A 23,075-nucleotide genomic window follows, 5' to 3' on the forward strand; every position below is an offset into this window, starting at 1 on the left:
AGTTCAGCTGAGTCCACACAGTTGTCCTAAAGACTCGCTATCTACAGTAGTAATTGGCAGTTGTGTAACTTACTGCTTGACTCAAGCTCCAGCTAAGTCAAACCGATTTAAATTTTGGCTATAAATAATATTTTAATATTCAAATGGCAAGTTGATCTAATTGAAATAAGTTTGACTGTCTACAGTGCTAATTGGCACTTGTGTAACTTTCTGCCAGACATTAAATGAGCAGCTTAACTTATCACTAAGAACAATCGAGAAAACTTTACCTGTGCGGCAATTTATGCCGTTTTATCTGTGTGAAATCAAACATAAAGTTTTTAAGCTGCAGACAATTGAGCTTAATATGCAAAGGTGCCACACACACACACACAGACACACACACACACACTTACATAGTTGGTGCCGCCGCATTTTTTCACTTCGACTCATGGCTTAAGTGGCATAAAAATTACGCTTGTTTGTATAACGTCTGTCTAATAGCAGCTTAAGCTGTGGGTTCAGCTTCATTGGAGCCAAGAATTTTCTTACACAACTTTGTTGTTCTGGTTGTTGTTGTTGTAATTAAATGACAAATCTGATTTATGTGACATTTGATAGCCGCAGCAAACAGCAAATAAAGCTTGACCAGCAACGCACTTGCTCGGTATTTGGCTTATGCGAGATTTTCCGTGTCATTAGAGCCAAGGCATTGCCAGGTGGGCAAGCAGGTGTTTGCTGAGCAATTTGTTGTGCGCAGATTTTGCTTGGCTTAATAAATCTGCTGGCACCCCTCGACTTGGTTTGCTCCTATAATTTGTTTGGCTTTTGTCATCTATTTATCAAAAGCGCTTATTTTTGGCAGCTTATTAGTGGCAAAGTCTTAGGGCTAAGACGCCAGCTATTGCCACGAATGGGGCGTAAGCTCTGACTCCGATAAGACACACAGAAATTTCGCCACATTTCTTGCAAGAAGAAACATAATATAGAATAAGACTACTTGGTAGATGAGTTGTCCACAGGCAATTTCGGTTCGAACCTTAGAGTGCAGCAGACTGGTCTTAATTGCCATAAAAACCTTACTTATCAGAGCTATTAAAGCATATTTTTGTAACAAGTTTGGAATTAAATCGCATTCGATTTATAACTTTTAATAACATATCATAATATTTTGCTATTTTAGTTATTACTTTTTTATATATATTTTTATATATATAAAAATAAGACTTGCCTATCGAACAAAAAATCTTGATGTATTTTTTAATCATTATAAATTAATAATTCATAAATTTATTAATCTATTACTATCAAATGTATATTCCTGGCTAAGACAAAAAATACAAAATTATACTTTATCTTATTTAATATATATATATATATATATACATACTATTTAATACCTTCTACTTACTATCTACTGCATGCAAATCAGCTCTCGCTTTATTTATATCTATCTATCAACAGCATAATTGACCCCGAACAAAAAATATGAATTTAATTTTAACTCTTTTGTTTTGTATTATTCAGAATATCATATATCATACAAAATATAATAAATAAATTGAGTATTCGCTGTTTTTATTATATAATGCTTCATCCTTTCTACAGACTAAAAAAAGACACGAATATATAAATTTATAAATTAAAGTTTTGCTCTTTTTATATCTATTTGTTACTTGCGAAGCCATAGTTCCCACTGATATTAACGAAACAATTTTAATTAATTTTTGGCTTTTTTTATTTGTTTTCCCCACCATACAGCGCAATAAAAAATAAATAAAAAATTGTACGAGTTTTGTGTCTGCTAAAATTTAAAAAAAAGAAGTGCATTAAATAATTGCAATTTTGTTTACCTATTCTAAATATTTTCATAAATAAATGTAATATAAATAAGAATTTGAATTTTGTGCTATGCTTATAGAGTTTCCATAGCTTCCAAGCTATTTAAACAAAATAAAAAATAGTGAAGTAGTTAGATGTTTTATCTACCTTTTGTATATTTAATAAAACTTTGAATATATAAACATAACTTATGATCTCTTTTATTTATATTTTCCAGAATTAATTTTTTGCACTTTTTATTTGTTCTGCAATAAATAAAAATAAAATATTTAATTAATTTTTATTTATTTTTTATATATTGTGGTCATACTTTTGATGCTACAAAAAAATGTTGTATATATATAAATAGTTAAATTGTTGCTCTATTGAAAATTGTTCTATCAATAGGATGCGCTGTGATGTATGCTATACTTTTTTTACTTTCTGTAACATCGTGCCACGGGCTCGCACCTATGGAATGTCCTGTCGTTTGCGTTGGTTCAAATGCCCAGTTCTGCTTTTTTACTGCTAAACGGTTTCGACTGTCCTCTTTTTTCTTTACTGTCGCTACTGCTACTGGACAGTCGTTGACTCCAGCTGTCACGTACGCAACGCACATTTTCACGTATTTCAAATATTTTCCAAAAATTACCCAATTTTCCGTAAGCTCTGTCAGCCTTGCCATCGAATGTTGGCCAAGATGTAAACATACAAGACAGAAATTTTTTGCTTTTCCAATTAGCAGAGAAAATAAATTTGCTGGATTTCGAAACAATTATTTTTGTTTTATGTTTTTATTAATAATTATTTTTGAAGATTTTCGCTTTTTCATTCATAATTTGTTAGATTTGTTGTTGTTGTATCATATGCTCGTATCTTCATTTGAATTATGCTTAAAGATATTTACAGATTTTCGTTTTCGATTTTCATTTATTGTTGTTAAATTCAATTTAAATTACTTTATGGCATTTGGTTTTTGTTATTTAGTATGCAGCTTGTATTTTTTTCGTTTTTTATTTTTTTTTTGTTTTTTTTTTAAATCATCATTCATATATATTTATATATTCGAATGCATTTTATCTTACTTTTTGTTTTGTATACATCTAAGAATTGAGTTTAAATACACAAATAATTTACACTTACAATTAGCACACGTTTTTTTATATTTTGCTTTAATATTTTTTTAAGTGTAGTTTATAGCGTTGATTAAGTGGGACTTAAAAACAGTTTACAGTTTACAACAATGCACATTGATTTTTATTAAAGTTTGTATATGTAGATGTACTTAAATCTGATCACACACACACGCACATACAGTCACTCACACACACACACTCATATCGGCTACTTAATTAGCATTTAAATGTCTGCACATTGATATTTAATTTATGCATAAATTTATTCGCTTAGTATTTTAAATGTTCGCATTCATTTTATGGTTTTGCTCTTTGCATTGTTTTTTCGTTATTATTATTAATTTTTTGACATCTTAATACTAATTTAGTTAGCGTTTTAATTCAAGTATTTACACATAACATTTATGAATATATTTATATATTTAAATATTATTTTTGTATTTAATGACAATTAAAATGCAAATTAAAATTTGCAATTGCAATCGGAAATCAAAGCGAGCGAGAGAGAGAAAAATTGGACAAAGCATTTGATATGGCGCTGCTCTCGGGGCTATTTACATAAATGAATAATTGTGTTTTGAATGTTGAATGTATTTTGACTCTTCATTAAGGCTTAATCACAATCATTTCTCTATTGTTTTTGTTCATTTCATTTTTCTTTTTCTTTTTTTTTTTGTGTTGTTTCTAAAATTTGGCTAACTAAAATGTTAACATTTATAAAAATTTTTTGTTGTCTGTCAATTGCTGGCAAAATAACATGGAATGTTATTAGTAGTTCATTCTCTTACTCAATTCATACAGTTTAGACTAAATAATAGATATATATATTTATAGGTACGTTGCTGTACATACTAAATACGGACAGAGAACAGATCGAACACTTAATGTTTAAATATGTTTCGGTTTTTCATTTCTTTCATTTTTATTTTCCTTTGTATATTTGTTAATTGAGTTCACATACATGCATATACATACATTAAAAAATTTGGCAATTTATAAATTTACGATATGTTTTTGTTAGTTTTAAGACCTTTCGACAGTCACCAGCTTTTAAATGCTACATTTGATTAGATTCCATTCAAAAACTTTGCTTTCTTCATTTCAATATTATTATTTTCCTTTTTATTTTTTTTGTGAGAAAGACTTGTGAATATACAAAAATTTGATTCGAGTGCATTGAAAATGAATTAATATATTTGAAAACATTTAACAACATTGTGGAAAAATGAAATCACATAGCCTAAATAAGTGTTTTGCTTAACTTCAAATTACATTCAAAATTACTTTGCTTTTTACTTGAAAATTCCATTTTATTCTTACATAATTTATGTGCTTAATTGGTTTTTATTTATTTTCTTTTCTTTTATGATTTTAACTACAGAATGCTTATAACTAACTTTATATTTAATTATATATTTTTCTTAAATTTATGCATATTTATATTTTGTTTGTGTTTAAACTCGTTTTTTTTGCAGTGCTCTACGTTGAGCGTTCTCTTTGTTTTCGTATTTGTTGTTTGCGTTTAATTTCAATTTTAAATTTTGCTTTTGTTTATTTTAATTTTATTTTTCTTTTAATTTTCATTGTTTTCTGGTTTATCTTTTCGTCTGGAGTTACTTATAAATTAATAACATACAATACACACACATTAATTATTAACTATGTACAGTTTTATCAATAACTTTTGAATACGCTCAACAATTTTTTTCTCCAGCTAAAAACAGGTTTTGTGGCTCTATTTAAAATATATAAATATACGTAGTTTATGTTTTATTAAATTTAAATATTTTATGCATATAAATATGGTTTTGCTTTTATGTTTATACAAATTAAATTCAAGAAAGCTTTTGTTAACGACATAAATAAATTAGCAATTTTTTTCAGTTTTTCATTTTTGGTTTTCTTTTTTTTCATATTTTTTTTTAAAATTTTTTTTTGCTTTTGATTTTCATTTTCTGCGAAGCGAAGACGGAAAATTCAGTGGAAAAAATGGGCGGGGCATGGGAGGCATGGCTAACTTAATGCAGCTACCGCGCAGTCAGCAGCAACTGCCGATGCTGCGCGACTGAGAGAGAATCTTGAAGCGTTTGCTCAACATGAATGAATTTCGCAATGAGCTTATCATTTGGCTCATTGCCTCGCTCTTGACTAACAACACTTATCGAAGCTCGATGCACTCGGGCCCCGAGCCCAGCCTTGCTGTGCCTGAACGCTGGCCAGTTGGAGTGGAGGCTGCCGCCCGCTAAGGTGGCAGCCAAGGCCAGCGCCAGCAACAGCAGAGCATTGGGCGCCCGGGCCATTAGGAGCGAGTCCGTTTTGCTGGCTGCATTTGGTTGAAGAAAAAGCGATAAGATTTTGGTAACAAATATTTCCCGGTATGACATACCTTGCACCGGATCGGCGCGCGAATTGCTGGCAAAGGCGCTGTCACTCTCTCGCGACTCCAAGACTGGCGCCTTCTGCGGCCGGTCGCCCTCAACAGACTCCTCGTTGCTGCGCCAGTAGAACGACGAGAGAGCAGCCACACACTGCAACGCCAATAAATAAAGTCAATTAATTAAATATTTTTAGAAAAATCTCAGCAGTTTACTCACCTTCAGCTTCATATCTCCGTTGCGAAAATGATGCTGTTCGACGCGAAACTGCAAGCCCAGCACTGAGGTCTCCAGGCCCTCTCGGCCCGATACAATTGTCTCGAATTTGCGTAGCTTTTGCGGCTCGGCTGGCTCCCCGTTCACATACCAGGTGAGATTGACAGCTGGCTTGGAGCGGCCGGCGGTGCAGTTGATGCGCACCCAGTCGCCAATTTGATAACGCGGACGTCCTCCAATTATTTTCGGCGGTCCCTGATCTGGCAGAGCTATGAAAGTGGAAGAAGAAACCGAAAGAGACTGGTTAGTTGCTGGCATGGCTAACGAAGTCAAGCTGCGCTGAATTTAATTTACGGCTAGTTACAGACAGCACAGGCGGCACCCTAGCACGCCCAACCCGCAAACATTGCTGCCGAAGCCTCGAAATACCATAATAAACCAAACCCAAGCCAACAACAACAATAACAACAAAGTCGCCGGCGCCCATCCGGAAATTCAATAAAAGTTCCAGCCGCTGATGCACTGACAGACTGCTGATAAAATTGCAAAAAACAAACTAAAGAAAACAAGTGAAATAAAAATAAAATTGAAATGAAGCCGAATCAACACTTGATCGCATCGCATCTCTTAATACCCTAACCAGCCAATGCATGTTTATTAGTTGAGCGATGCACACTTGCTTTGCCACAGCAATCAACGACAGCACTGTAGTGTCAACAGAGCTCTCGTATGTTAACTAACAGTTGATCTGTAATGTTAGCAAAGCTTTTGTTTGCTACTCAACAGAGATTTTCAGATCAAACACAAAATATCAAATATGTAAAGTTAACATAACTCTTGTATGTTACCTAAAACGATATTTGGTTATTAATGACTCACTTAACATTTGCTTTGTTCTGTTATGCTAACATTACTTTTGTATATCATACAACAGAGATTCTCATGTGACTACATCATTTGCTGCCTATTTTTACTGAATACAATATTTAACAGTAGCTCAGTTCTGCTATGTTAGTACCTCGCTACTATGTTAAGCAATTGGTATTTGCCTACGAGTGCATCACTTAACAGTTCTTTAGTTCCCTTATGCTAACATAGCTCTGTTCTTTTACAGAAGTTTGCATACCAGTGATACATTTTACAGCCGTTCAGCTTTGAACTAATAACCCAGCTCTTATACATATGTTAGCTTCATATTTGCTTATTATGGAATTCGTTAACAGTTATTGTGTGCAGTTTTGCTAACATAGCTCTAACATGTTAAAGAAAGTACATCCGCATATCAATTAAACTCTTAACAGTTATACAACTCTGTTAAGATAGCATATTTATATTATTATGTTATTTAACAGTGATTTGACAATGCTAAGCTAACATGGTTCTTATATTTGCATTTTGGTTGTCCTTTTAACAGTTTTCAAGTGCTGTTACGGCAACATAGCTCTAATGTGTTACTGTAAGAAGCACATGATACAAATATCAATATCTGCACTGTTAATCAAAATCACATTTCATATTAGATAAAATCTGATTTATTTTGTTGTTTTTCTATTAATTTATATTATGCAAAATATATATATTATTTGTTTATTTTTCAACACAGTCCACTTAGCGGCTTTTCATGCCTTAGCTGAAACAAAATTCACACAAATTGTCAAACTAATACAAGCAATGCAGTTAGCCTGCCAGCTGTAGCATGCTGATGCCTGCTGACATGCTGTTGACTGTGCATCATGACAAAGTTCTAATACCCGCTCGAAGACTATAAATCAGTGCCGAGCGAAACTATGCGAACGGAAACGGAAATGGCTTTTTTGCCAGAGGGCTAACGGCAGCTGTGGGCGCAGAGAGCTGTAAACTGCCAAAACTGGACTCGGAGCTGTGGCATATGCGAGCTGTGCCAGTTGTTGTTGTTGCTGCTGTTGTTGTTGTGTTGTTGAAGCTTTTAAAAAGTTTGATTGAAAGCCAAACAGGCAGCCTGCACAATATGAGCAACACAAAAGCCAAAACAAAAGCGCGTTAGAACAAAGACAAAGCCAGTGCCAGATGAGAGAGAGATAGCAAGGGAAAGAGAGAGCGAGAGCGAAAGCAGGAGCGAGACAGCATCTCTCTTGCCCACGCAAAAGTTTATAATTGAACAAACGAAATGTCAACGCCAGCTCAAAGCGTTCCGGTTTGCCTCGCCCACGTGTGACTCTCGTTGTCCATGGCAATAAGCGTGATTTCCGGTCTGAATCCTGAGCCCTGCAAGCACTTCACAACATTTTCTTGTTGATGTTGTTGTTTTGTTTGCATTGCGAGTTGGTCGCGACATCTTCGAAATTTTTGTTTCGCCTCCAGCAAAAAATTTCTGAGCAAGACAGACAGTTGCAAAATTGAGTTAGATGCTAAGCTTTGGCAGGTTAGTGGCCAACAAAAGCAGCAGCAAGGCTTGCGGCAAGCCGAGCCACATCTGCGAGTTTAGCTAAGCTTATTATAAACATGAAATCAAATGAAGCCTGTCAAATGCAGTTCAACACTTGAGCAGCCAGCAATCAACAATTGAATTTTCTCTCCCCAAATTGGATCTGAAACACCAACAACAACAACAACAACAACGAAAGCAGGTCAAGCACTGTAAATTATAATTGCTTCGAGCGTGTTGATAATCACTTAGATGTTACATATGCACAGATTTACATCAACTATGCAATTAACTATGTATAGAGTTGTTGATTGGCACACGAGATGACAGGGCATGAATTATTAGCTTAGTTCTTAGAATTACTGTCTTCCAAACGCTTCGAGGTATGTGTCTGACTGACTAGCAAGTACAAGTGATTGGCTTTGTTTCTTATTCCTGATGGAATTGCCTTTAAGCTGAATGTATTTTGAGGTAAAATCTAACAGAAGAGTTACATTTAATAGCTAACAGTTTGCAGTTAACAGCTTATAGTTAACAGTTAGCAGTTGACAGCTAACAGCTAATAGTTAAGCTTTAACAGCTAACAGTTAACAGCTTATAGTTAGCAGTTAACAGCTAACACTTAACAGTTTGCAGTTAACAGTCAGCAGCTAGCAGCTAACAGTTGCCCATTAACAGCTAACCAATAACATAAGCAGTTAACATAAAGCAGACAAAAGCTTTTAAGAGTTAACAGTTAGCAGAGTTAACAGTTAACAGCTCGCAGTTAACAGTTAACAGCTCGCACTTTACAGCCAGCAGTTAGCAGTTGCTTAACTACATTAATATCTTCTCAATAAGAGCTTATTTAACTGATTCTTTCAATCTACTTGTTATGAACTATTTGAACTATTTATCATCTACTTTTATACCCTCTCGAAGTGAAACTCTTTGCAGCTTATTACAGACGCCTTCAGCAGATATGGAATGTATAGCTAGAGTTATTAAGTTTACTGTAATCAATATAAAGAAGTATTCTAAAACTATTTGAGGGGCACAAGATATGGATCTATCTTCCTAGCCTAGTCAATCTATCTCATTGAATGGTTAGTTTATATCTTGAAAGATATAAGCAATGTCCAATTTCTTCGCTTGTTATGCCTCCAACCAACTACACTCAACTTTAAGAGCACTAAACAGCAAATCTGTAGCACGCCCATCACCTCACTCATGCTCAAGTCCACAATATCACTCTAGACGCACTTCAGCCATTGATAGATGGCCAGTTAAGACTCTACACTTGAGTCCAGTTAATTGCAATAGCCAAACTCTAATCGCCATTCTCAATAAACTCTCTGCGGCTTCCTTGCGCCAATTGCAATTAGAACTATAAGTTTTCACCAGAGTTCAATTACCAAATATATATATATATATATATATATATATCTACACAGTTCTTATTACTATTATTCGCATACTTACACACAACAACCATGTCGCCATGCTCAGTGACCGTTTGGAAGGACGGCGCCTCGCCGGATACCTCGCAGCGGAAACGGCCAGCCGACTGAAGATTGACGTTGTGCAGGTTAACAATCGCATCGCTCGAGTTGTGCAACTGCAATTAAAAATTGTTTGAATGTGTAAAAAGTAAAGCAGGGCAGAAAATAATGCGCAGCAGCTGTGGAGCGCGGCTAAAGCAATGTAAACGAAAAGTGGCAAAAGTTGTAAGACCCAAAAGGATGTCGCTGTCCGTCTTTTGACATTGGCAGTTCGCTGTTGGCCATTGGCTGTTCCCTGTTACCCGTTGCCAGTTGCCAGTTGGCAGTTTCAATAGCCGCCACTTTGAACGTTAATGTAACGTAATTGTTTTTGAGAACCGGCTCAAAATGCTTTTTCAATGTTTCTGCTACTCTTAAAGGCGCACAGCCCACTTGCTCACTTTAAGGGTCAGTCGCGTACGTTAGGCGAATATTTCACTTCAGCTTTAAGCCATTAAGCTGCTTTGCTAGCCGCTGTCTGCTACTCATACTCGCTCACAAACTGCAAAGAGTGTATTGGGTTTGCTTAAACTACGTCTGGCTGACGGTCGTAAGCCATTTTAATGCTATTGAAGGTGGAGACTGAGCATCGACTTATGTCAGTGCTAGGATTTATGCAATAGGTCGATGTCACTCTAGCTTTAGAGCTGATATTATTGCAAGTGAGATAAGGTTTTGCTGTCAAGATCAAGGTTATGTGAGTATGTGAGAGGCAGAGGGAGAAGATAGAAGATAGGAAGAGTAGTTCTCGGGGCGACGGTTGAGAGATTGTGAGGCAGAAAGAGAGAGACAGAGACAGAGATATATACCAAGAAAGCTATACAGAGAAAGCTACAGAGAGAGAGATGGGCACAGAGAGAAAGACAGAGAGAGAGAGAGAGAGAGAGAGAGAGAGAGAGAGATAAAGAGAGAGACAGAGAGTGAGAAAGACAGGGGGAGAGAGACAAAGTGATATACATAGAAAGCTACACGGAGACAGATGGACACAGAGAGAAAGACAGAAAGAGAGAGAGAGAGATAGACAGAGCGAGAGAGAGAGAGAGAGAGAGAAAGAGAGAGACATAGAGATATACAGAGAAAGCTACACAGAGACAGATGGACACAGATAGAGATGGACACAGATAGAGATGGACACAGAGAGAAAGACAGAAAGAGAGTGGGAGATAGAGAAATATACAGAGAAAGATAGACAGAAAGACAAAAAGAGAGATAGACAGAGAGAGAGAGTGATAGACAGATAGAGAGAGAGAAAGAGAAAGACAGAGAGGGATGGACACAGAGAGATAGGCACAGAGTGAAGGAGCGGGAGAGAGACAATACCCCACTCGGAATGTATAGTAAATAAAGCAGAAACTTAAGTGTGGCTCTAACAGTTTACATCCTTTATATATTGAGAAGTTACTAAATGTATTTGCTACATGAAGATTGAATAGTTTGTGCTTAGAGCTAATGAGGCAACTTTTTAAGAATAAAATCGATTGAGCTATTTAAGCAGTCCCTGGGAACTCTCATTCTCTTCCTGTTTGTTCATAATAATGTGTTTTAATGTTATCGATAAGAAACCCTAAAGCTGCCACGACACAGATCACAGTTAAACCGCCTATAATTTTTAAGCTGCTTCAAATGTTGGTATTTTTTAATCAAAAGCCAGTATAACGCGTATTAAGCAGTCGACCATAAAGTTCTTGCTTATTTGAAAAGGGTTTTTGTTACTGTTGTTTATCTGCCCAGCGAAAAGTGCACTTTGTTATCTTTTATTGCGCATTTTTATACGTTTGTGCTCATTGTGTTGTTGGCCCGTGTGTCTGCTGCTGCTGTTGTTGTCTTAACCTAATTTATAGTTTACCTAGCTAAGCACAAACACTGGCGCTGATGCAGACGCAGACGCAGTTAAGCGCTGGCTTAGCACACGTCCAGGCAGACAAGAGTTTTGAACAACTGCAATAAAACAAAACCGAAACGAAAGCCAGCCAATGGCCAAAAAGTTGTTGGCCAAGCCACGTCAGTCAGTCACTTGAATCGATTATGCTAAAACAATATCCGCCAAATGTAGTTGGATATAACCATTAGCATTGGCTGCCAGCTATCTAGACCTTGCAACATGTTTCGCTTTTATCTGCTGCCCAACATCAAAGTTCACAATGCCGCCACGACCGCGTGTATGTGTGTGTGTGTGTGTGTGTGTGTGTGTGTGTGTGTGTGTGAGTGTGGGTGTATTTCCTCTGGTTGTTATAATGCGCATTATAGACACGTTCGAGCCACGCCCAGTGCCAGCGGCGGCTAGGAAAAGCGCAACTTGAAAAATTTATTGCACTCGCAACTGAAAACACACGGCACAGGAACTGGAACAGGATGCGAGGGTGTAGCCAGGACATGCATGCCAAGCAGATTCACTTTTATTTCTCTTTTCGGTTAGACGATTAGTGTGGTCGCCGTAGTTCGCACTAGCGCAGCTCCACTGTACAGCGTTTTATGGCTCTCTGCATATGTGTGTGTGGCGCTCTCACGTGCTTATCTAGAACTCAGCGAGGCGTTTACCCTAGCACCGCCTCTGGCAAGTGTGTGCTTTGTATGCGTACAGAGGATTTTTGGGCAATGGGATACCTGGGTACCTCACCTCACCTGCAAGCGTGCAGTGCGCATTTTACGTGCAAAAGTTTTAGTGGCAAAAATAATGGAGCAATGGCATTTAAGTGCGCCACTTTTCCAAACGTGGCAACTTTGCCTTCGTCCATGCATGATCATTGTTCGATTTTTTTGTTTCTGTCTTTTGCTAACTGCCAACTGATGGGCTCTACACTAAACTGCAGCTCCCCTAGCCGAATGCTAAAGCTTCAAAATGTTTGAGCATAGCAACAGCAACTGGGGTCAGCGCTTGACTTGACTACAGCTGCTTATGCAGAGCAGCTGTGAGAGTTTTCTTTGTGCCCATTAAATGCGCTCCTGCCGCTGTGCAGCTGCACTTGGACAGACCAAAAAACTTAACTCTAAGGCAGCTCATTGTCTGCTCGTGCTGTGATAAACAGCTCTTTTGCTGCAGTTCTATATAAGTGCAGGGCCGACCAAGAGGCGGTGCAGTCTATTGTCTGGCTGCGCCGCAAAGTATGCAACGTTGTTTTAATGTCGGGCTTTAACAATACCGCCAACAACACGAAGGCAGCTCTAATTTTGTATTTGGTATTTGGAGTATATTCGTTTTGTTAAAGAATATGTAACAGGCAGACGCAGGCGTTGGACTGAGCAGGATGATCTAGAAAATAGATAGAGCTGAAGCTGAGTTGACTGCTTTTTTGTCTGTAAGTGACGAAGAAGCTCTTGCTGTAGCGAGCTCTAATCAAATTCGTTTGAAGACATCGATAAATTTTTGTGCTTGTATGAAATAGAATAAAATCGCTATCCTATTTGAGCTATTTATGCAAATCTTGGGCGCAAGTAATCCATCTGTCTCTCCTTCTATTCGTCTATAAGAGTTTGTTTTAATGTTATCGATAACATTTTGTATTTTGTATGAAGTAGAATAAAATCGTTTGACATATTAAGCAGACCCTAGGAGCTCTCTCTCTCTCTCTTATTTTTTTCCCGTTCGTCTGTAAATATCAGTTTTAATGTTATCGATAACATTTTGTATTTTGTATGAAATAGAATAAAGTCGATTGAGCTCTTTAAGCAGTCCCTGGGAACTCTCTCTTATTCTCTTCCTGTTTGTTCATAATTATGTGTTTTAATGTTATCGATAACATTTTGTATTTCGTAGAAATGTCATATACAATATATATCGATATATTATATACACAACTAGTCATCTCTTGCTCTTTTACATCTGTCTTGCTTTCTGTTCACTTATCAAAATCAGGGAAACGCATAGCTTAAATCGCGCTTTAAAAAATTATCGATAACGATATCCTATTTTAGCTTTCTAATCAGATCTTGTCAGTCTTGAGAACCAGAGTTAACTCTGTTCGTCAGTAAGAGCCAGAGCAACTCATAGCTCCCATGTTTAATTTAAAATTATCGATAACTTTTTTTATTTGCGATAAACCGACTAAAACCGCTACGAAACTTTAGCTCTCAAATCTTGAGTACGTCTTGAGTAATAGAGTCATCAAATCTGATATAGACATATTTTTGCTCAGTAAAGGGCGGACTTCTGTACGTCGGATTCTTTTAGATATAACCACGAATGTCTTCAGGGTCTAAGGTATCTCCCAGTCGGCTTCTGGTCGTCTCCACAACTCTTACTTATTTTCTTTTCGGTCTTCTTTCAGTGGCATACTCACATCAACGGCAACACCTGGCAAACGAAATGTTTGCGCCGGCGGATTATCCCTGGGCACATAGCGATAAAACTCATTGCCATCCTTGTACCATTTGACCGAGTAGAGCGCCTCGCCGTCCAAATCGTAGAGGCATTCCAGCTGGGCGCTGGCGCCCTTAATCACATAGTTCGGTATGCGCACCTCGACCAGACGCAGTCCGGCTGTAAAATCTGTGAAATAAAAAATTGAGCATTATTAAATTGCTGCACACGCACACGCATTGGTCTCCCTTTCAGGGCTTTAATTTTTAATGAGAGCGTTGCTCATGATTGATTTATGTTTAAACAAATTGCTGTTGTTATTGTAATGTTAATTAATTATAAAAGTTTGTTTGGCTGGCTGCCTGGCTGCATGGCTGCTCGGTTGGTTTGGCCAACATAAATGTCAACCCGTTGGCCGAATGAACGATTGCCTGGCCCTCAAAATAGCAGTCGACGCTTATAATGCCTCGCACAATTTATGTATTTTTAATATAATTTATAATAACATTTTATCACCGAGAGTAGGGATATGTTTTTATTTTATATATTTATTTTCCCAAACAAGTTTCCTCCTCTTTTTTTCAATTTACAAAGTGCACAACGCTCGGCAGCTGCAAAAACTACTCGCTCATAATACAATTTTATATAATGTGAAACGTATTTATATATATATATATATAGATATATATGTATACACACGATTAATAAGTCACTGTGGCTTGGCTGTAGCCTTCAGCTTGATTGAGTGCCCTGATTTATGTGGGCCCTTTTGAGCTGAGCATTTAACTTGTAGTCTAGTGTAGTCTAGTGTACAGTATGTGTGTCACTTGACTGCCCCACTCAACCGAACGCAACTCGAACTCAACTAGACTCGACTCGACTCGACTCGACTTCAAGCCATTCCATGCCACTCCACTCAGTCGGGCTCTTGTTACGTTTTATAGCAAACTTGTTTATTGTCAATATTGACAATGAGAGGCAGACATACACACATTCACAGATAAACTGCCACCTACTGCTCTTTGTGCGTGTCTTATATTATTAGAGCCCCTAAGGCATGCGCACACACACACACACACACACACACACATGTTCGAGTGACTGCTCATTCTGCTGCTCGTAAGGATGCTTGAAGGACCTTCGACTGCTGCTGCTGCCGCTGCTGTTCCAATCGTTGTACATTACAAGTGTAATAAAATGTGAAAGGATATTATTGTACATACATCTCCAAGCAGGCAGACAGAAGACTCTTCACCCAGAGTAATAGAGTATTGCTGCCAGCAAAAGTGAAGCAAAAATGCGTTGCATGTGGACAACAACAACACTCGATGTCCGACAAAAGCTTAAGACTCTGGTTACAAATTTGTAGAAATTCATTCAACAACCTAAAGCAAAAAGTAATTACAACAATTTAAGCATTCTATTAATGTTATTTAAGAAAGCAGAGCAAAAATAATAATACGCATGTAAGAGCCTTAGAAAGACTTATGCTGACATTTGAAAACTTTTTAAGTATCGAACTCGTAAAGTTTCCGCTGACTTCTGTATTGATTGGCCATATATTGTTGGGTCTGCAAATTAAAAACTCGATTTCGTATTGAAATGACTTCGACTTAAAGTTTAGTAAATCTCGGTCAACTGATGCTCTATATTTGAAACTTATGAGTTAAGCTTTGCGCTCAACAATGTAGTTAAATATATTTTTAAAATTTTATTCTATCTGGCAAAGGCTTACATCACTTAAATACATTTTTATAGAACTGAAATCCCTCACTTCGTAAGCTTTAATTAATTTTCAATCTGTGAATTCGATGTTTGATAGTATTTCCTTATTTTTATTATTTTATTCATTTTATTTATTATTTTTTGTATGCATAGTCGTTATTACCTTTGCCGCACTAAGCTTGATGCTCTAATTAAATATTTTTATTAAAAAATTTGGCGCTTACAGCATACAGTTTGGCATTTACACAGACGAGTTTCGTTTGCTCTTTTTTGACTTAGCTGAAAATGCATTTCGTAATTATGAAGATATGAAAAAAAAACTGGATTCATTGAAAACTTAAAAGTTTTGAGCTTCTAGTGAGCAGTGCTTACGATTGATTTCCAAAAATTGCATTTTCAAGCTCTAACAAATCTGACGAATATGGCAAGAATTTACAGCACATGAAATGACTCAAACATCATTTGCTGCATGTAATATGATTGCAACTTGTTCAACAAATGTGACATTTTTGAAGGAAAAAATTTGGCTTAGACTTTTGCAGATTTGTAAGTTGCATCGGAATGAAAGGAAATTGAATTTGAAATGTTAATTACATTTTTCTTTTTATATGAAATGAAACTTCATTTATGATTTGCATTTGAAAATGCTATTCAAAAGCATAGAAGGCCAAGAACTCTAAATAAACTTGTGTGTCTCAAGGCTATCGATGGGCAATCAGACGAGCTCTCAATTCATTCAACTGTTTAAAGAAATTATTACTTTAATACACTATGCATAGAAGCATAGAGAGAAGAGAAATCTAACTACTTTTCAATTAAACAGATAGAAGTAAACCTTATCAGAACTATTTGATCTATTCCATCTAGTGCCTTGCCCAGGTTTGTTTGTTTATATAAAAAATCTATATCTACATCTAAAACTTAACCAAATTTAATTAAGGGAAAACTTAAGAAACTATTGAAGGCGTTGATCTGGCAGCAGCTGAAGACCAGTGTTAAACTCCCAAAAAAAAAAAAAACAAGCTGCTGAGAAGTGTTTCAACACTTGCAACAAAAACAAAGAGCAGAAGCTAAAAGAACTTCAGTTCAGGATGCATCAAGTGCAAGTGAAAGACATTCATGAATTTGAGAGTAAGTTTTAGACACAGTCTGAGAGACACTAAAGAGAATATATATATATATATATATATATCTTGCATATATGCAAAAGTTAGAAAGAGATGTTGCACTCTAGGTGAATATTTTATAAAGTTGCAGACATTGCTATAGACAAAGCAGGTAAAAAACAAGTTGCAAGAGCAAAGTGAACTTCAATTCTGAATTACTATTTCCTTAAGATATATATTGAGTTCAAAGTTGTATAAACTTGAAGTCCATTGAAAGGTGTTACATGTTTTCTCTTCAAGTTTAGCATACCCTAAGCAAGTGTAGAGAAAGTTCAGCAATTGCAGTTTGTTTGCATGCGTATATGGAATGTCTTATATATATACACACACACATGCATACATAAATGTATATATATATATATATATATATGTATATAGATATGGAAAGTTTGAGTGTGTTTGCTCTTAAAGTGAATTTGGGTTGCATGGCTCGCCGAGCGCCCAAAACTCAAATGCCTGCAATGGCAGCTTTTGACTTTTGGCACTGATGCAAAAACAAAACCAACAAAAAAAACTCCACAAAAAAACCAATGAAAACAATGAAAATGTGAAAGGAAAAGGAACGCTCTACTCATTAATTCTGCTTAAGAGCAGAGCTGAGCAGAGCAGCGGCTGGAGCTGGGGTGCACAAAGTAAGCGCAACTAAAGTTTTGGCCTGGTAATTTAAGTAACTTTGTCATTTGGGCGTCTCACACACACACACACACACACACGCAATATAACTGGAATGTCAACACACAAAGAGCAACACAATGCGAAGTATATGGGCTGTGGGCGGCATGGGCGTGGCGGAATTAATATGCTCATGCTGTGACCTCGTCCAAGTGAAAAATCAATTTTGCCCGAAACCCCACTAACGCCACATGCCGCATAGCTTGGCGCTTTCTTATGCCATCAGCCAGTGACAACTTTTGCAAAAAAACTTTTTCGCCATTCTTATACTTCATTGGGGTTAAGTGATTAAATTTGCACAAGAAAAAAGACTTGGAGGGTTCAAGGAGAGACTGCTCGACCGGGAGTTGCCCTTTGTTATGCAAAAAATAAATCAAAATTGTGATTTGCATCATTTTCTAAAAACTCAATTTTTTCAAAATTTTTTTAAGCAATAAAATTTTTGGAATTATTTAAAAAAAAACATTTTAGATAATTCGCATGCTTTTTCGAGCACAATTTCTGTGCGTGGCTAAGCAAGTGGAGAGGTTATTAGTTCATCAGAATTTATGTACCAAATTTTATGACTTAAGATTTTATGTGTGAGTATAAAATTTAAAAAGAGACGGAAGAAGCCAAGCTAAATAGACAGACAATAAAGACCTAAAGCCCTGCCCAGCCTGTAGCAAACACACTAACATCAGTGAGCATACCCCGCTTAGCCATAAAAACGCAGCTTGGCAAAAAACTTCGGCACATGTGACACTCGTCGACTCGAATGTCGCATAATTGTTGCTGAGTCTAAACTAAAACTTTGTTGCACAAGCACAAAATTTGATTATTTTGATTATGATAAGCAAAAGTTTTTTTTTTTCCGGCAATTGGGAGGATGCTGAGGACAACAGCAAATCATTTGCCGGCAACTTTGAATGGCAATTTACCCTTTTCGGCAGCTCCAAGGAATTCACAGAAAGAAAAGAAAAACTGTTGCTGGCTGCGGGGTCTGCTTGTTTAAGCTATCAGTTGATAAGCAGGCGGTAGGGCCTATTGAAGCGGCAAATGCCAATGGTAATGGCAATAGGATCACAAACAGCACCAGGACCAAGACCACGACCAGGACACGACCAGGCTCAGGCACCGGCTCTTAATGTCGGGTCACTTTTGGACTTTAGGCTAAGTTAGCTGCGTCTTTTTCTTGTTTTTTCTTTCCTTTTTTTTTCGTTTTTGTCCTCTGGGCAGTTTGAGCTTAATATCCGTTGCCATTGTTGTTGCTGTTGCTGTTGCTGTTGTTGGTTGGTTTATTAGTAGTTCGTGCTGGATAGAGGCAGGATGCCAGCACGACGGTATGCCAGAGACTGCTGTATGGTATACTCCGCTGGGAGTCGAGTGCGTGTGGGAGAGTTCGAGCTGCCACATAAAAGCAGAAGCTGTTTGCTTATGTAAATGTCTGCATATGAGCCTTGCAACGCATCCTGCGACCCACGTTTTACGTCCTGCCAGCAGCCAAACAATGCCTTTCATGTTGTGTGTGTGTCCGTGTAGCTGTGCCCAGCGCCCGAGGTAGCAATATTTGTTTTCTTGCTTTCATCATTTGCATATAATGGAGCTGTAAAAGTTCATAAGATGTCCAATGCAAAGCACTGCAGTGCGGCGCTGCTGCTTTCATCGCTTGCATCGCAGCTCGATTGCAGCGAGGAATTTAATAAGCCCAACTATGCATACGATTTGAAATTTGTACAATGAAACTGAAATTGATTTTTCAAATCCTAAACTAAGCCACAATAGAATTGTAGAAATGCTGTTCGAGAATGAAAAAATATTTGACTATTACGAAATTTGTGGAAAATGAAAAAATATGCCAGAGGTTTTCCAACTGGGATTGGGATTTGGATTTGGCCTCTGACTCTCGTCGTTCCCTTCGTGACTTCAATGCCGCCGGGCGTGGCAAGCGCAACAATTACTTCAGCGCTCCCCAGGGCAACATCAGAAATATAAAAAGAGCGAAGAAAAAATGTGTAGAAAATGAAAAGAAAACAGAAAACATTCGCATGCAGCTTTAAGCAGTGCCCGCTGGGCCTCTCTTGCGAGGCGGCGGAGCAGAGGGCGGCAGCGACGGTGGGAGGAGGGTAAACTAGACAAAGCTTTTGTAGTTTCGTTGTTTTGTTTCCTGTTTGTCCTTAACTGGGTTTCCGCTAAGAATTGCATTGCATTAATAATTAATTGCTTCGACGGTTCGTCAGCGAAAGAGAATCGTTGCCCTAATTAGTTTGGGCCATCAAATAATTGTAATGGGCCGCGCAGCGCTGGGAATTGAGGGTGAAATATGCTGACAGCGTTCGTTAGCTTTATAAAAGTCAAAACAATAATGAAATAAACTGCCGACCGTGCTGAATATTAATGAAAAAAAAAACTCAGCTAGAAGCTCTGGGGCGAAGCTTTTCAGCAGCTTTCAGTATGTGAATTAGTGAATGCATCCGATTCTATATATCTAGCTGCGATAAAAGTTCATGAAACAAGCTTTTAACAGCTATCGACACAGAAAAACCGAACTTATAATGACATAAATTACGAATCTTGATGCATGTTAATAAAGAAATAGTAAAAGGCTAACCACTAAAAGCTTAAAGCTTTCAGGCAAAGCTCTTCATATTGAAAAAAATTTTAAGAACTATTAAAATTTTCTTTCTCTCTCTTCTCTATCACATCTAAAAGCTTACGGAACCAACTTTCAGCAGCTTTCAACCGCCTTTATGTAAATAAAAATAGAAATAAACATATAGCATGAAAGTGGAATAAACTTTAAAATATTAAATTTAGATATAATAAACTGATAGTAAAATCTAACTAAAAGCTCATTAAATACGAAAAACAAACTAAACGAACATCAAGCTAAAAGCACTTCAAGTAGAAAGCTTTCAATAGAAAAGTATTTCCAGTGCTTTCCAAGCTTTTATCGCTTATTACCTTTAGCAATGCTTTGCTTTAATTAAAAAATTATAGAATAATGTTTTTGTAAATCGGTTTTAAGCTACTTTAGCTCGGCCACAATGAGCTGTGCTATGCCAGTCGGTCTTTGGCTATGTGTGTATAATGCACATTATCTAATTGCTGTTGCTGTCAAAACAGTTTCCGTTGCACCTTAATTAATTTTTCGCCCACTCTTTGAGCCAAACATTTGCGGTATATGTACAATGGAACTCTGCGTTGCTCATCTATATCGTATATCGTTTTGTGTGTATTGTATATGGTATTGTGTTTATCGTTAAACCATGATTTACGCTCATTATTTGCTTTTCTACCATGAACACAATTACACCAACTTGCCCCATCTCTCTCTATCTCTACTTCTCTCTCTATTGCTCCCAGTCTCTTTCTCACTCTTGTAGACTATTTGCAATTGCTTGTGTATGGAACATTTTCACACACATCAATGCCAAACAACAACAACAACAACAGCAGCGACAACAATGGCAATATCTAGAAGCGTTGCTAGCTCTCCAAAACCAGGGCCAAGCCGCCATTTATGTAACGCCATTATATTCATTAGCGCCCACACATACTCACACTCTCCTTCTCTATCACTCTCACGCACACACATCTAGGCAAACAAACACCCACACACACACACTCAAAACCAAATTGTTGCTATTGTTATGCAGTGCGCGATTTCCCCTATTCCCCTCTCGCTCGCACTCACACTCACGCTGTCTGATTTTATTTATATATATGTGTGTGTGTGTATATGTAGTTGTTTATTTTTTCGCTAGATGGCGTCAGTAATTTGCTCCTTATTGAGATGTTGTTTATTTACCAAGCAATTTGTATTCATTGTGTGCCGCCCAGGCTCGTGTTACCAGCTTTTGCTGCTGGCCCCACTGCCCCCACCACTCCCGCCGTCTATGTTTTAGGCATAGTTAGAAGGGCAGGAGGTCGACTCGTAAGTTATAGTTTCCGCAACTCATTTCGTTGTTTGGCGAATTGATTTTGGTTGCTTTGCCACATGTTTGGCCACGACTTCAGCGTCAGCGTCAGCTTCCATTCACATTTAAGCGCTAGATAATTATTTTCTTTACCTTCTGATGCTGCTGAGCTTTGCATAGCAAGCAGCCAATGGCAACCTAAGCCATTAAAAGCCAACTTAATTTATTTGCAATTAGTTAAGCGGCGTTAGGCATTTGCGCTGTGTATGTTGCTTCATTAGCACATTTGCCCAATTTTTGACAGCAAAAAATAGATACTTTAATGAACTTTAAATATATCATAAAATCAGAGTGATATGTTTCTTTGTCATGAAAATAGTAGTGATGCACCAAAATAAAAATATTTTTTACAATTCTTTTTATATTTATTTTTAATATTTTCAATATTTCTTAGCTATATTTTTCTATTTGTTTTTAAACTTTATTATTTATTAAGTAAAATAAATTTTAGATTGGTGTTCAAGTAAAAACGCAGCGAAGCTTATCGTTAAAGTTTTCTGTTATTTATATATATTAAATTCTTGTTCTTCAAGTGAAATAAATTGAATCTCATAATTTATATTCCAAGATCTAATCGCCCTTAAATTATGATTTAAAGTTAAAAGGGAAAAAACTATTTTAAAAACTTTGAATTGAAGATTGCTTTTAGCCTTTCGCATAACCTGGTCATCTTTTATCTCTTCGTTATTCAAGCTATGTGCAGGTAACACTTGCACTCACACGCACACACACACGCCCACTGTCAACTAATTTATATAGAAATTAGCCAGGGCTCGCCTTAGGTAAGCAAAAAGTTTTCTTCAATGTCCAAAATTTGCCATAGCATGTAATATGCATTTCATATAATAGACCAGACCAAGCACAATAACCAACTTTTGTTGCACTTGAACTTTATACATGCACACACACACCCATTCACACACTCACATATGTCGCCTCGGGTGCGGTGGCTGTAACATTTTGCTAATGGAGCTTAAAATTTATGTAAGCCATTGTCGGCCACACACAATGTGTGTGGGTGAGTGGGATAGCTGGATGTCATGCATGCATAAGTGCAATTGCATCTTGCGGCTGCAAGAGAGAAAGAGAGGGCGACAGTGGCAGGATCGACCAAAAAACATATTGCATACTTTTGTGCATGCAAGCTGAAAATTAAAAGCGCTTACGTTGGCGAAACTGAAAAAAGTGGCAAAGGACAATGAAAGCGAATGAAACGTATAAAACGAATGAAACGAATGCACAATGCTCGCCCAGCAAATGAAGTTGTCTTTCACCACACACGCACAGTTGATAGTTACAGGGATACAATAAACAAACACGAATAGCATCGAAATGGAGGCTTACAGACAAATGACAACTCTCTTTTAAGAACATCTGGAGCAGAGAGAATATTAGAAAGGTTTAGCAAAAATAAAAAAAAAAACAAATATTGCATAAAGTTAATTTATATATTTGTATAGAATACAATATTTGTATATAGAAAATATAAAAAAGTTCAAAGATAGCTTATAAAATATATATAGTATATAATTAATAATATTGTGATCTACAGCAATTATTATTTAATTTTTTTTTATAAAATAAATAAATATTAATTTTTCTCTAGATGTAATCAAACTCGTTTGTTCATAGAAATAGCAACTTCTAGTAATTATTTATTTATTTATTACATTAGGCAAAACAAAGCGCTACAAAGATAGATGGATAGCAGAATGGCTAAAGAGAAGCTTTGAGCTGCATAGAGATCATTGATCGAAGAGGAAGAAAAATATAACTAGTTAAGGGTAAAGGCAATATTTGATCTA

The 23,075-nt window shown here is 36.8% G+C and overlaps 1 protein-coding gene across 2 annotated transcripts in view; it reads right to left on the minus strand.

Moving 5' to 3' along the window:
- Positions 1-4,839: 4,839 nt before the first annotated feature.
- Positions 4,840-23,075, minus strand: part of LOC111603524 — a 93,284-nt gene continuing 75,048 nt past the window's right edge. Inside the window, exons 3-7 of one of the 2 annotated variants that reach the window (XM_030223384.1) lie at positions 13,729-13,937; positions 9,393-9,528; positions 5,531-5,796; positions 5,323-5,464; positions 4,840-5,259 (exon numbers count right to left, since the gene is read on the minus strand). In XM_030223384.1, coding sequence (XP_030079244.1) covers positions 4,964-5,259; positions 5,323-5,464; positions 5,531-5,796; positions 9,393-9,528; positions 13,729-13,937 — 1,049 coding nt within the window. In that variant the 3' untranslated portion in view covers positions 4,840-4,963. Of the gene's footprint in view, positions 5,465-5,530; positions 5,797-9,392; positions 9,529-13,728; positions 13,938-23,075 lie in introns of both variants that reach the window. The other variant, XM_030223383.1, reaches the window with a different exon arrangement.

The sequence above is a fragment of the Drosophila hydei genome, unplaced genomic scaffold (assembly GCF_003285905.1).
Source record: "Drosophila hydei strain 15085-1641.00,03,60 unplaced genomic scaffold, DhydRS2 tig00000172-arrow-pilon, whole genome shotgun sequence".
Taxonomy (NCBI): Eukaryota; Metazoa; Arthropoda; class Insecta; order Diptera; family Drosophilidae; genus Drosophila; species Drosophila hydei.